The sequence below is a fragment of the Pelobates fuscus genome, chromosome 1 (genome assembly GCF_036172605.1).
Source record: "Pelobates fuscus isolate aPelFus1 chromosome 1, aPelFus1.pri, whole genome shotgun sequence".
NCBI classification, from domain to species: Eukaryota; Metazoa; Chordata; class Amphibia; order Anura; family Pelobatidae; genus Pelobates; species Pelobates fuscus.
The window spans coordinates 61,129,779-61,141,493 of NC_086317.1; the positions used below are offsets into that span (position 1 = coordinate 61,129,779).

The 11,715-nt window shown below is 39.3% G+C and overlaps 1 protein-coding gene across 2 annotated transcripts in view; it reads left to right on the forward strand.

Annotated features, from left to right (window-relative positions):
- Window positions 1-3,221: 3,221 nt before the first annotated feature.
- Window positions 3,222-11,715, forward strand: part of ARL6 (ADP ribosylation factor like GTPase 6) — a 45,710-nt gene continuing 37,216 nt past the window's right edge. Inside the window, exons 1-2 of one of the 2 annotated variants that reach the window (XM_063443299.1) lie at window positions 3,222-3,429; window positions 7,590-7,734. In XM_063443299.1, coding sequence (XP_063299369.1) covers window positions 7,612-7,734 — 123 coding nt within the window. In that variant the 5' untranslated portion in view covers window positions 3,222-3,429; window positions 7,590-7,611. Of the gene's footprint in view, window positions 3,430-7,262; window positions 7,735-11,715 lie in introns of those variants that run through there. The other variant, XM_063443307.1, reaches the window with a different exon arrangement.

Sequence of the window (11,715 nt, forward strand, 5' to 3'; positions counted from 1 at the left end):
AGCGTTAAGAGTTAGTGAGTTAGTGGCTAAGAGTAAGTTTTGTTTTTCAGGTTTACTATGGGAAGATATTATAGTTAGTGATAAGAAAATGATGGTATTCATTAGCAAATCTAAAACAGATCAGGAAGGCAAAGGAAGTTGGCAACATTGCTGGAGATCCAGGGCTCAATTTTGTGTCCGGTTAAGGTGACCGAAAATTACTTGTCAATTAGACCAAGGGTTGAAGGTCCATTTTTCATGCATAGGGACACCTTTCCTTTGACTAAGTTCCAATTTACAAAGGTCTTTCAGTTATGCATAGACAAGTTAAATTTAAGCAAGGAGCGTTATTCATCTCATTCTTTTAGAATTGGAGCGGCAACTGAAGCAGCAAGGTGTGGTTTAAGTGACAGGACGATTCAAAGGTTGGGGAGATGGGAGTCTAATAGATTTCAATTATACGTTAGGCCTCATCTGATATAAAAAAAAAAAATAAAGAAAAATTGTTGTTGTTGTGTCGGCTCCATGTTAGTAAAGTTTATGGATGTATATAAACATTGGCATATATGTTAATAATCTTCTTTTGATAGGTAATAAGAAGCCGGCGATTGCCTGGGTAATTGGTCATTCGTTTATATTTTGGGCCCAGAAGAGGGCAAAAGAACGGTCATATGGTGAAAATCTCGGATTAGACAGCAATGATGTTAAAGTCTTTTGGAAGGGAATTCGTGGGGCTAAGTGGTCTCAATTATTTGAAATTATACAACAATGTATGTTAAGTTTTCCCTATCCGGAGGTGGTAATAGTGCATTTGGGAGGCAATGACATTGGCTTAACAAAATCGGTTAACTTAATAAAAGAGATTAAAAATGATTTGGTATGTATAACACAAATATTTCCAGATGTCCGGTTCATCTGGTCGGAGATTATCCCAAGGCATTGCTGGTTTAAAGTAAATTTTCTGAAACCATTGGAAAGGGTTCGTAGGAAATTAAATAGAGCATTGGAAAATGTTTTACCAACCCAGGGAATGACTTCATATAGGCATAGGGATATTGAGGGCAATTGCGCTGGCTTTTATAGAAACATAGAAACACAGAAACATAGAAACATAGAATGTGACGGCAGATAAGAACCATTCGGCCCATCTAGTCTGCCCAGTTTTCTAAATACTTTCATTAGTCCCTGGCATTATCTTATAGTTAGGATAGCCTTATGCCTATCCCACGCATGCTTAAACTCCTTTACTGTGTTAACCTCTACCACTTCAGCTGGAAGGCTATTCCATGCATCCACTACCCTCTCAGTAAAGTAATACTTCCTGATATTATTTTTAAACCTTTGTCCCTCTAATTTAAGACTATGTCCTCTGGTTGTGGTAGTTTTTCTTCTTTTAAATATAGTCTCCTCCTTTACTGTGTTGATTCCCTTTATGTATTTAAATGTTTCTATCATATCCCCCCTGTCTCGTCTTTCCTCCAAGCTATACATGTTAAGATCCTTTAACCTTTCCTGGTAAGTTTTATCCTGCAATCCATGAACCAGTTTAGTAGCCCTTCTTTGAACTCTCTCTAGGGTATCAATATCCTTCTGAAGATATGGTCTCCAGTACTGTGTACAGTACTCCAAGTGAGGTCTCACCAGTGTTCTGTACAATGGCATGAGCACTTCCCTCTTTCTACTGCTAATACCTCTCCCTATACAACCAAGCATTCTGCTAGCATTTCCTGCTGCTCTATTACATTGTCTGCCTACCTTTAAGTCCTCAGAAATAATCACCCCTAAATCCCTTTCCTCAGATGTTGAGGTTAGGACTCTATCAAATATTCTGTACTCTGCCCTTGGGTTTTTACGTCCAAGATGCATTATCTTGCACTTATCCACATTAAATCCACAATGCACTTATCCACATAGGAGCGACGAAGTTCACTTGTCGGATATTGGTTTTGATATATTTAATTTGGAGATCCAATCCATGTTAGAGATGGCCGTGGGCGTTGGGGGGCCACCGAGTTTGGTAGCCCAGAACCTCGGTGGCGTTGGGATGTAAGTCGCCCTCCTGGTCATCACAGGAGGGTGGATTTGGTGGATTTGGTTGAAGAGATATTTATGGCTCCTGGCTTTGGAGGGGGGCGGAGCCTTGGAAAGGGGTTATTTAATATGTTGGTTTTAAAAGTTATGGTTATTATTATTCATATGGTTATGGTTTAATTGGAATTATGAAATCAGTAATAAAGGTTCACGGCCATTCTCCAAGGTGTATCACTAAATTTGTTAAATAAAACATTTTAATTAAAAAAATTTGCTTGTGTTTATTTATTTATTTATGTTTCACTTCGATTGCAACATTCAAACCTCATGTCGGGCGCGCGGACTGCCTAAGGAGAAGCCTCATGAGGTTTGATGGAGCGAAGTGGGTAAGTATAGCGCTCGCGCTAGGGGTTAAACGCAGGTTAGGGTTAATTACAGGGCAGCTCGCGCTGGCAGTTAGGGCGGCAAGCTCGCGACCAGGGCATGAGCCCTGATTGGTAGGTATCAGCGCGAGGGCAATTTTGGAGGGAAAAATAGGGGTATAAATTAAAGGGCGCCAAAATTAATTGCCTCAGATTGTGCCAGACAAATCCGAAGGTTGGCTATATATAAAATATTTAATCCTTGTACATTATTTTGTTTACTGCCTGTTGTTTTTCTATTATATTTTTGCACAATTTTTATTATGGATATTCTCAAGAGTGCAATATATTCCTCATTTTTCATTCATCTAGATTTTGTTGGAATTTCCAATGACATTGTATTTATTAATTTTTTTTCACATTATTTCCTTAATTTTATTTTTTCCTGCAACACACATTGGGGTAAGCAGCACACGCTATAACCACTACCACTACAAAGAGCAGTAATTATTATGGCTGTTTATTTCCTCGTGGTCCTGTCATTTTATTTTTTTAATGATTTTTATTTTTTTTCTCTACACTTTTTTTGTATTTATTTAATTTATGTAAAGATCTGCAAAGCACTAAATTCAATAAACCTTGTTCTTCTGCATTCAGTTTCTCAGACATTCACCTCCCCACAAGATAAAACCCCAACAATAATTGCTGAGTGTGGTAAATAAGCGTGCATCACACAGTATGCACACAGTGTGTAACTGTCTCTATCATTCACTCAGAGCACAGTTACAGGATTCTGCCAGCGCGTTTGTATAATCGCTCAGCAGTTTGTCCCTCCCGGCTGCCGTACTCAGGAGGCAGTGGGAGTGCGGTCAGGTTTTAGGTTGTGCCGAGTTGCCGTACGGGGGCTTTGCTGGGTGCACAGACTGGAGAGAACTTGGGCTCAGCAGAGACTATACAGTGAGGAGAGCCCAGCGCCCAGTGCGGCCATTATCCAAACTGCCCGGACACATCACAACAAGGAGCATCTGCTGCCTGGTAACCGGGACTCAAACAGGAGGTGATAGTCTGCAATCACTGGGCAAGCAATGCTTTATATAAATATACACAGACCCTTACATCGAGTTACACAGGGAGGGTTTATGGGACTATCATTTCATGTAAATAAATATTATGGGGGAAAGTGTTAAAGGTGGATCAGTGCAGAAGCATTCTGTGGGTTTCCATGGTGATGGATGGCTTTTTTTTTAATGTTTTTATATTCTTTAGATCACATGGCATAGTCTGTGTGACTGGGCTACTGTCTGTGTGATTGGACTACTGTCTGTGTGATTGGACTACTGTCTGTGTGATTGGACTACTGTCTGTGTGATTGGACTACTGTCTGTGTCACTGGGCTACTGTCTGTGGGATTGGACTACTGTCTGTGTGACTGGGCTGCCCACAGTGTACAGGAGATTTTGGGGGACATCCTTATGCATTTACACATCCACTAGTATAGAATGGCTGATGACCAGAGAGACCGCTTCCTACATCCTCACTTGGAAATATTTACTTTACGTGAGGTGCGCCTTCAAATTGTTTATTTATGAAATGTTTTAAGAAATAAAGAAAACTGTAGTGGTTATGGTGCCATGCAGCAGTTAGCTGTTAAAGTGTTTAAAGGGACACTATAGTCACCCAGACCACTTCATTATTATTATTATCGCCATTTATATAGCGCCAACAGATTCCGTAGCGCTTTACAACTTCATCTCATTGAAGTGGTCTGGGTGCAATGTCGCAGTCCCACTTAGTCCTACAATGTAAATCATTGTAATTTCTGACAGCCACTAGAGGCACTTCCTGCTTGCTAACCAACTTTAGGTTGCCGTAACGACGGTGGACATCCTCACGCTCTACATAAGGAAATCTCCATAGGAAAGCACTAAAGCAATGCTTTTCTATGGGGACGGCTTAATGTCTCACCGCAGAGTGCCGACCCAGTGCCAAGGGACAACGGTGCTGGAACAGAGTAAGTGACTAAAGGTTTTTTTTAACCATTTAACCGCTGTGGGGGGATACCAGAGGGCTCTATAGTGTAAGGAATACAGATTTGTATTCCATACACTGTAGAATCCCTTTGAGTAGTTTAAAGCATTCATGTGACTTTGAAGTGCCCATGGCACTAACAGTCTGTGCTGGTTTGGTAAAGTAAAAGTTCATAATTATGTAGTATTGTATTAAAGGACCACCCTCAGGGACCCACTCCCGCCGGGCTCTGGAAAGGGGAAAGTGTTAAAAACTTACCTTTTTCCAGCGGTGGGCGGAGAGCTCTCCTCCTCCGATCCTCCTCTTCTCCTCCCCGTCGGCTGAATGCGCACGCGCGGCACGAGCTGCGCGCGCATTCAGCCGGTCACATAGGAAAGCATTCATAATGCTTTCCTATGGACTCTTGCGTGCTCTCACTGTGAAAATCACAGTGAGAATCACGCAAGCGCCTCTAGCGGCTGTCAGTGATACAGCCACTAGAGGAAATAAGGGAAGGCTTAACCCATTCACAAACATAGCAGTTTCTCTGAAACTGCTATGTTTATGAAAAAATGGGTTAACCCTAGAAGGACCTGGCACCCAGACCACTTCATTAAGCTAAAGTGGTCTGGGTGCCTAGAGTGGTCCTTTAAGTCACGTTGGGACATTAGTGACCTATCTGGCCTCTGTTAGTGGATTGTTTGGTTCATTCACGCCAGTTCAAATTAATTCAGACATTTTTCTTTGAAGAATTATAGTCTAATTGGTTACTAAATTCAGTCATCTGAACTGAGCAAACTAAACTCTATTGTCAAACTTTAGGAACCAGATAAGATTTGAATTAATCTCAAACATCTTATTAAACACACTAACAATAATACCTAAAAAGTAACTCTGATGCTCACACACCTAATGAAGCACATACATACAGGGTTATTGAATAGAATCCAAATTTTCCCCAACTAAATCCAAATGGCAAAACTGAGGGGGGAAAAAAACTAATCTGGAAAAAATCCACAATTTCCTCCCATTTGTAAAGCATGAAAGAACACCACAAATAAAGTCATCGCTAGGAAACAAAAGTACAAACAATTGTATTGATCTTCACTAGAACAGACAACAGAGAGATAGGCAGCTATGAAACCTTGTGTATTTCCATTCATTGTGGCCTTACTCTCTCATGTTCTATTCATGTTCAGCTCTGTTAGTCCCTTCAGACAGCTTCAGGGTCTCCTTGCTCTCAACACAACATCATATCACGTTTTGGATTTGCAGCAGTTGTAGGAACTTCAAAGGTTTTTGTCTGTTTATTGTTTAAATTATCAATGGCATTATTGTATGCATTTTTAATACATGATCTGTTATTCATCAAAGAAGGCAGGTCAACCCAAGCTAGAAATACCTCTCTTTGGTCAATAAAATCTTAGGTCACATAGTTTTCAAAGATTGCTAATTACAGTGGTAGACAAAGAGAAAAGAAACTGAATTGCACCACCAATTATTGTGTTACGACCACCACCAATATGGCAGCACTATTACTTTATATATTGTGTTACTCCTGCTTAGAACAGTATTTCATTAAAATAAAATTAAAGTGCAAATGTTACATGTACGGTAACTTTTTTTTAGAACGTCCAGTAGCTACTTACATTTTTTTTCAGAATTTCTCAGTTGTTTTTATTTTTAAAGGGATACAATAGGCACCAAAGCAACTTTAGCTTAATGAAGCCGTTTCTGTGTATATATCATGCCCCTGCAGTCTCACTGCTCAATTTTCTGCCATTTAGGAGTTAAATCACTTTGTTTATGCAACCATAGTCACACCCACCTGCATGTGACTCATACAGCCTTCTTAAACACTTCCTGTAAAGAGAGATCTAATGTTTAATTTCCCTTATTGCACATTTTGTTTATTTTAGAATTTATTCAGCTCTGTTAATTGCCTTCTTGACCGTGCAGGAGCCTCCTGTATGTGATTAAAGTTCAATTTACAGAAAAGGAGATGTATATTTCTAAAGTAAATTCAGATCTGATTGAAAATTAAACCTTTTTTTCCCATGGGAGGTGTGGCTAGGGCTGTTTAAACAGAAACAAAGTGATTTAAAGGGACACTATAGGCACCCAGACCACTTCAGCTCATTATAAAGGGAAATAATTAGCTTTGTGGGTTAACTCCACCTCTAGTGGCTGTCTACCAGATGGCCACTAGAGGGACTTCCGGGTTGTTAGGCGAATGCGTAAGGAATTCCAGCGTCACCAGAATCCCCATATAATAATGCTATAATATATATAATTCTGTATAATGCTTTCCTATGGGTAAATCCTAATGCGAGCGCGGCCATTACTGAGCTTACGCAGTAGGTCTCCCCTGCTCACTGACGGCAGGAGAGGAGCAGAGATGGACCCGCGCCAGTGGACATCGGCGCTGGACTCAGGTAAGTGACAGAAGGGGATTTTAACCCCTTCTGCACCATAGTGGGGGAGGTGGGCACTATAAAGAGCTATAGTGCCAAGAAAACAACTTTGTATTCCTGGAATTATAGTTTCCCATTAACTCCTGAATGGCAGATAAATTAACAGTGAGACTGCAGGGGCATGATCTATATTACTGCTTCAGTAAGCTAAAGTTTTTTTGGTTTTTTTTTATGCATATAGTATCCCTCTTACAATGCATGCTTAGATGTCCTGTCATAGCCTGAACATGCACTGGCGCAGCATTTCTCTGTAAAACATTGAGCGCACCCACTTGGGGCTTTGATGTCATCCAGAATACGGAAAGAATGCAAAGATAAGTGGTGTGTGTTTTTGTTTTGTTTTTATACTTACCTTTGTTGTACTACTCTCCCTAGTTAACTGTTCAGTTGCCTATAATGCTGAGGAAACATTCATATTGTGTAGAAGGACACATTCAGATGATTTTCTGATGCATCTCAATGGAAATTGTCTTATTATATGCTTTTATGACTTCTGCTGTATGTGTGTTCATAGCGGTAGAAAAATAAATGCAGCATAGCCTGTGCTAAGAGACACACTCAATCCTTATAAGGCACCATAGTCCAGCTTGTTAAGCAGCTTACAATCCTCTTATTCAGTCTACACCTTCTGTTTCCCTTGATCTAACATGACAATGGCGATGAAATAGTCTCCCTGCGTTTGCTGATCATTATAATGTACCATTTCTGACTTCCATACCTACTCTCTTGAAATCAGGTGCAGAGTGTGATTAAGGACCATGGGCCTATTTGACAGGCTTGCAGGATGGCTAGGCCTGAAGAAGAAAGAGGTTCATGTGTTATGTCTCGGGTTAGACAACAGCGGAAAAACCACCATAATCAACAAACTGAAACCGGCAAATGTAAGTTCCCATAATGCTTGTTACACCTCAATGCTGCTTTGCTCGATGTAGTGAAACCTTTCTTGGAAAGATAATTTCCCCTTCAGCAAGCTTGTGTTTATGTAAAGTACGATCCTTTGGATGCATGTTCAGTTACCTCGAATAATCACCCTTAAGTATGTCTCGGCTTTCTGAACTTATCAACCCTTGGATTGGTTATTTCTTGCTGCCAATGAAAGGGTTAAATCTTTTACTGTGTTTTTCCAGAGCCAGGGCTTCTACGCATTGTGAGTCAGTACCCTGTTAAACACGAACATTCTCCAGTTGGAAACAGAGATCCTATTGTTTTAATGGTGTCCAATTGTGGCAGAATACAAATTATTGTAAGGATTCCTAGAGTGGCATAATTGGGAGCAATTTAATCACAGGATATCTTCTGATTCCCACAGAGACACACTCATGTTCTAAATAAAAATGAAAAGAAGAAAACAGACGGAAATTGCATTTGCTTAGGACGCCGCTGATGTTTAGCCCTCAGTGTATTGCAAACAGGAAAAGCAGAAGGTCATAGATTCAAGGTGGTGCTTCACCCTTTCAGGCCTATTCACTAAAGATTGAATTGTTGGGAATTCAAAGCAAATTTTAGTCTAAAGTAGCCAAACTAAAATCCTGAAAAGTTGGCAACTTTTTTTTCAACTGCTTTTTTGGGCTAAAATTTTTAATTAATGTTGCATTCTTGATAAATCACACTTTAGTGTGTGTGTGGATTTCTGTAGCACTCTTTTATAGGAAATAATAATAAGACACTTGTAAAAAAAAATCTTTGTAATATTGTAACCCATTCACTCAACCTATTCAACCAATAATGTGTGTAAACGGGAGAAAGAAATATGCATTTTACCCCTTATGTTTCTCTAATAAACAAAAACTATGGAGAATCAACAAGGGTATTGCGAGACTTTTAAAAATTCTACATTGTGGCTAATCTTTTAAACCGTTAATCATGAGGGTCATGGCTTTGTGGTGGAATATCACCTGCAATAAATTATACAGCTTTGATCCTTGTGCTGAACAAGCTGAATCGAAAGAGGGCAAGCAGTCATGATTGAGGGCGGAGGTATTGGTCAGGGCAGGAAATGGTCAGATGAGATTGAGGTCTAAGACAATAAATGGGGCATGTGGGGTACAGCAGACCATCAGCTCACTACAAATGATAAGGCCAAGTGAGTAACCAGAAAAATGAGATCAGTTTTATATTTGGGGGATGGATAGCACGATAAGAACTGCAGACAAGTGAACTACAACCGAATTTACTTCTATCTTTCCAGTTTCAGGTTACATAAAATAAGGACAAGGATTGCTGTTTTAAAGCCAAGCATTTGCAAAATGTGGTGGTTTGGAATTTAAGCGTATTAACATTTTTTAAACTTAAAATGGTTATACAGAAGTATATAGTTTTGTATTATATATTATATTACATACAGCATTTTACTAATGTTGTGAACATTGTAAGTCTGACGTATTTTAGTTGAGTAAAAAAGAGAATCATTTCTATTAAGCTTTATTCCCAGGGATCTCCAGTTTTATAAAGGTTTTCTGCCATTCTCGTTCTTACAGGAACTAACAGACAACCTTAGTGATTTTTTAAAGAAAACTTTTAATGGGACATTATAGGCACCCCGAACATTTCATCTTGTTGAAGTGGTCTAGGTGCAGTGTCACTGTCCCCTTAACCCTACAATTGTAATTATTGCAGTTATTGATAAACTGCAATTATGACCTTGCAGGATTAACTCCACCTCTAGTGGCTGTCTATAAAAGAGCCACTAGAGGCGCTTCCAATTCCTTAGCGGACTTTTGATCCGCTAAATGACACTGGATGTCCTCACACTTTGCTAAGGATATCCAGCGTCAGCTAAAACTCCTTATGAAAGTATTGATTTAATGCTTTCCTATGGGGTAGTCCTAATGTGATCGTGGCGTACACTGCGCATGCGCATTAGATCCCACCCCGTGCTGGCCGACGTCGGCAGGTGAGTAATGGAGGCTGAGTCTGACCCAGTGCCGAGGGATATCATTGGAATCAGGTGACAGAAGTGTTTTTAACCCTTCCAACAACGCAGGGGAAGGGCTACGCGAGGGAGTGGGGGGAACGATAGGGTATACAGTGCAAGGAATACAACTATGTATTCATAGTACTATAGTTTCCCTTTAAGAATTGGGTCTATACAAACAATCATTAAACTAATATGAAAAAAGAACAGATATATAGATTAGGTGTCCAAAATAGATGTAGATGCACTAACTATTCTTAAAAAGATAACACCATTGAGACAAACAAAGTGAGCGTATTATTTTTGGGTACCAATTCAGTATAACAGATTTTGTGTGGGGTGGTCTTTTAAATTGGCTTGAAAAACATTTCACTGTGGTAACAGCATACAGTAAGGCAGGTTACAATTATGAACTGCTGTCAAAATAACCAGAGGTTCATTTCATATACAGAGCACATTTTATTTATGTGTTATTGGTGTAGAATGCCATATGTTTTTTATGGACCTATTGATGGGTGTGGAGACATCATTTCCTATGGTAAAATTGATGTAGATTAATTTAGAAATAAACAAATATGTTTAAACGTCTATCTGTTCCTGTCCAAATCTGAGATGATTAAATTGCGTATACGCAGAAGTAAGCTCACACTGACACATGGAGTTCAGGTTAAAAGCACTTCAGAAAATTTAATGCCATCTAGTTGGAAAACAGTTATGCAGACCTTTTTAAAGGCACAATGACATCATCATTGAATATCAGATAATAACAAATAAACATCATTAATTGGATTAAATGTTATGTGACTATATCAGTGTCCACCCATCAATATTATTAATTGGATCAAAAACTAAGTGGTTAGCTTCGTGTCCACCCACCAAGAGGTGGTATTATTTTGGACACGGGTGGGGACAAGGGGGTCTTGAGCGTCATTTTACACCATCGGTGATGTCAGATCTCGTGGTCAGGTGCAAGGTCTCTTATGAATAGAACATTTCATTACTACAGTGTTCTCATGGCCTTCAATTTATACTATGTTGCGAGTTAGGGGAAATTCAGCAGTTCCTGGGTTAGTCATATCTTTATGGAAAAATACAGTCTTTGTCTATTGTGTTAGATGTGCTGAGCAATTCTGTCATGTAATGTAGTTTTCATATGGAGAAGTCAGGTTATGAGGACAAAATGGAGGATTTGTCACAGCATCAGGTTAAAATGGAGTTAGTGCAATCATTCAATACAAGTACAATAAAGATTTTTTAATAATTCTACATCAATACTGCTGTGCACCAACCATTTCCTGTAGCTTAATTACAGTCCCAACAACCAACCCTAATCTTTTTTTGGATATCTTTTACAGATTTCTATTTGTGTCACCATGCACCCACGTTTCTATACAAATTTATAAGATGTATGTTTCCCCCTTCAGCATATATGTTACCTTCATTTATATTCCACCTCGGGGAATTTGTAAGGACTGCTGTCACAATATTGACTATTTGTGAGCTCTCTTTAATATAACCTTTCTAAAAATTGCTAAAATATTGCTCATTATAGAATGGTTGCACTTGAAGGGTGATGCAGCTCCACATTCTCTTGAGATAGTTTGTCTCTTGAGAGTCTCGACACAGTAGAGACGTTTTGCCAGCTCTTGTCAGCCACTTCTACATTGCATCCCCTTCCCGCAGCCCGTGACAATTTGCAGACATTTCTGTATGCTTACCTCCCTTGGGAGGGAATCGGCAAAGGAAAATTCTCCTTGTCACTACATTGTGCTCTCCCATCGCAGCAATGCATTCTAATTACCTGTTAGATAAACATAAATGAAATAAACAAAATGAGAAGGTATAATAATAATAAGCACTTAACACATTGTGTTTTAAATGTGATCGTTTTGTACTTTTCTGTGATTGTGGATTTCTGTGAATGCTTAAATTTCAGTGTTTATTTCAT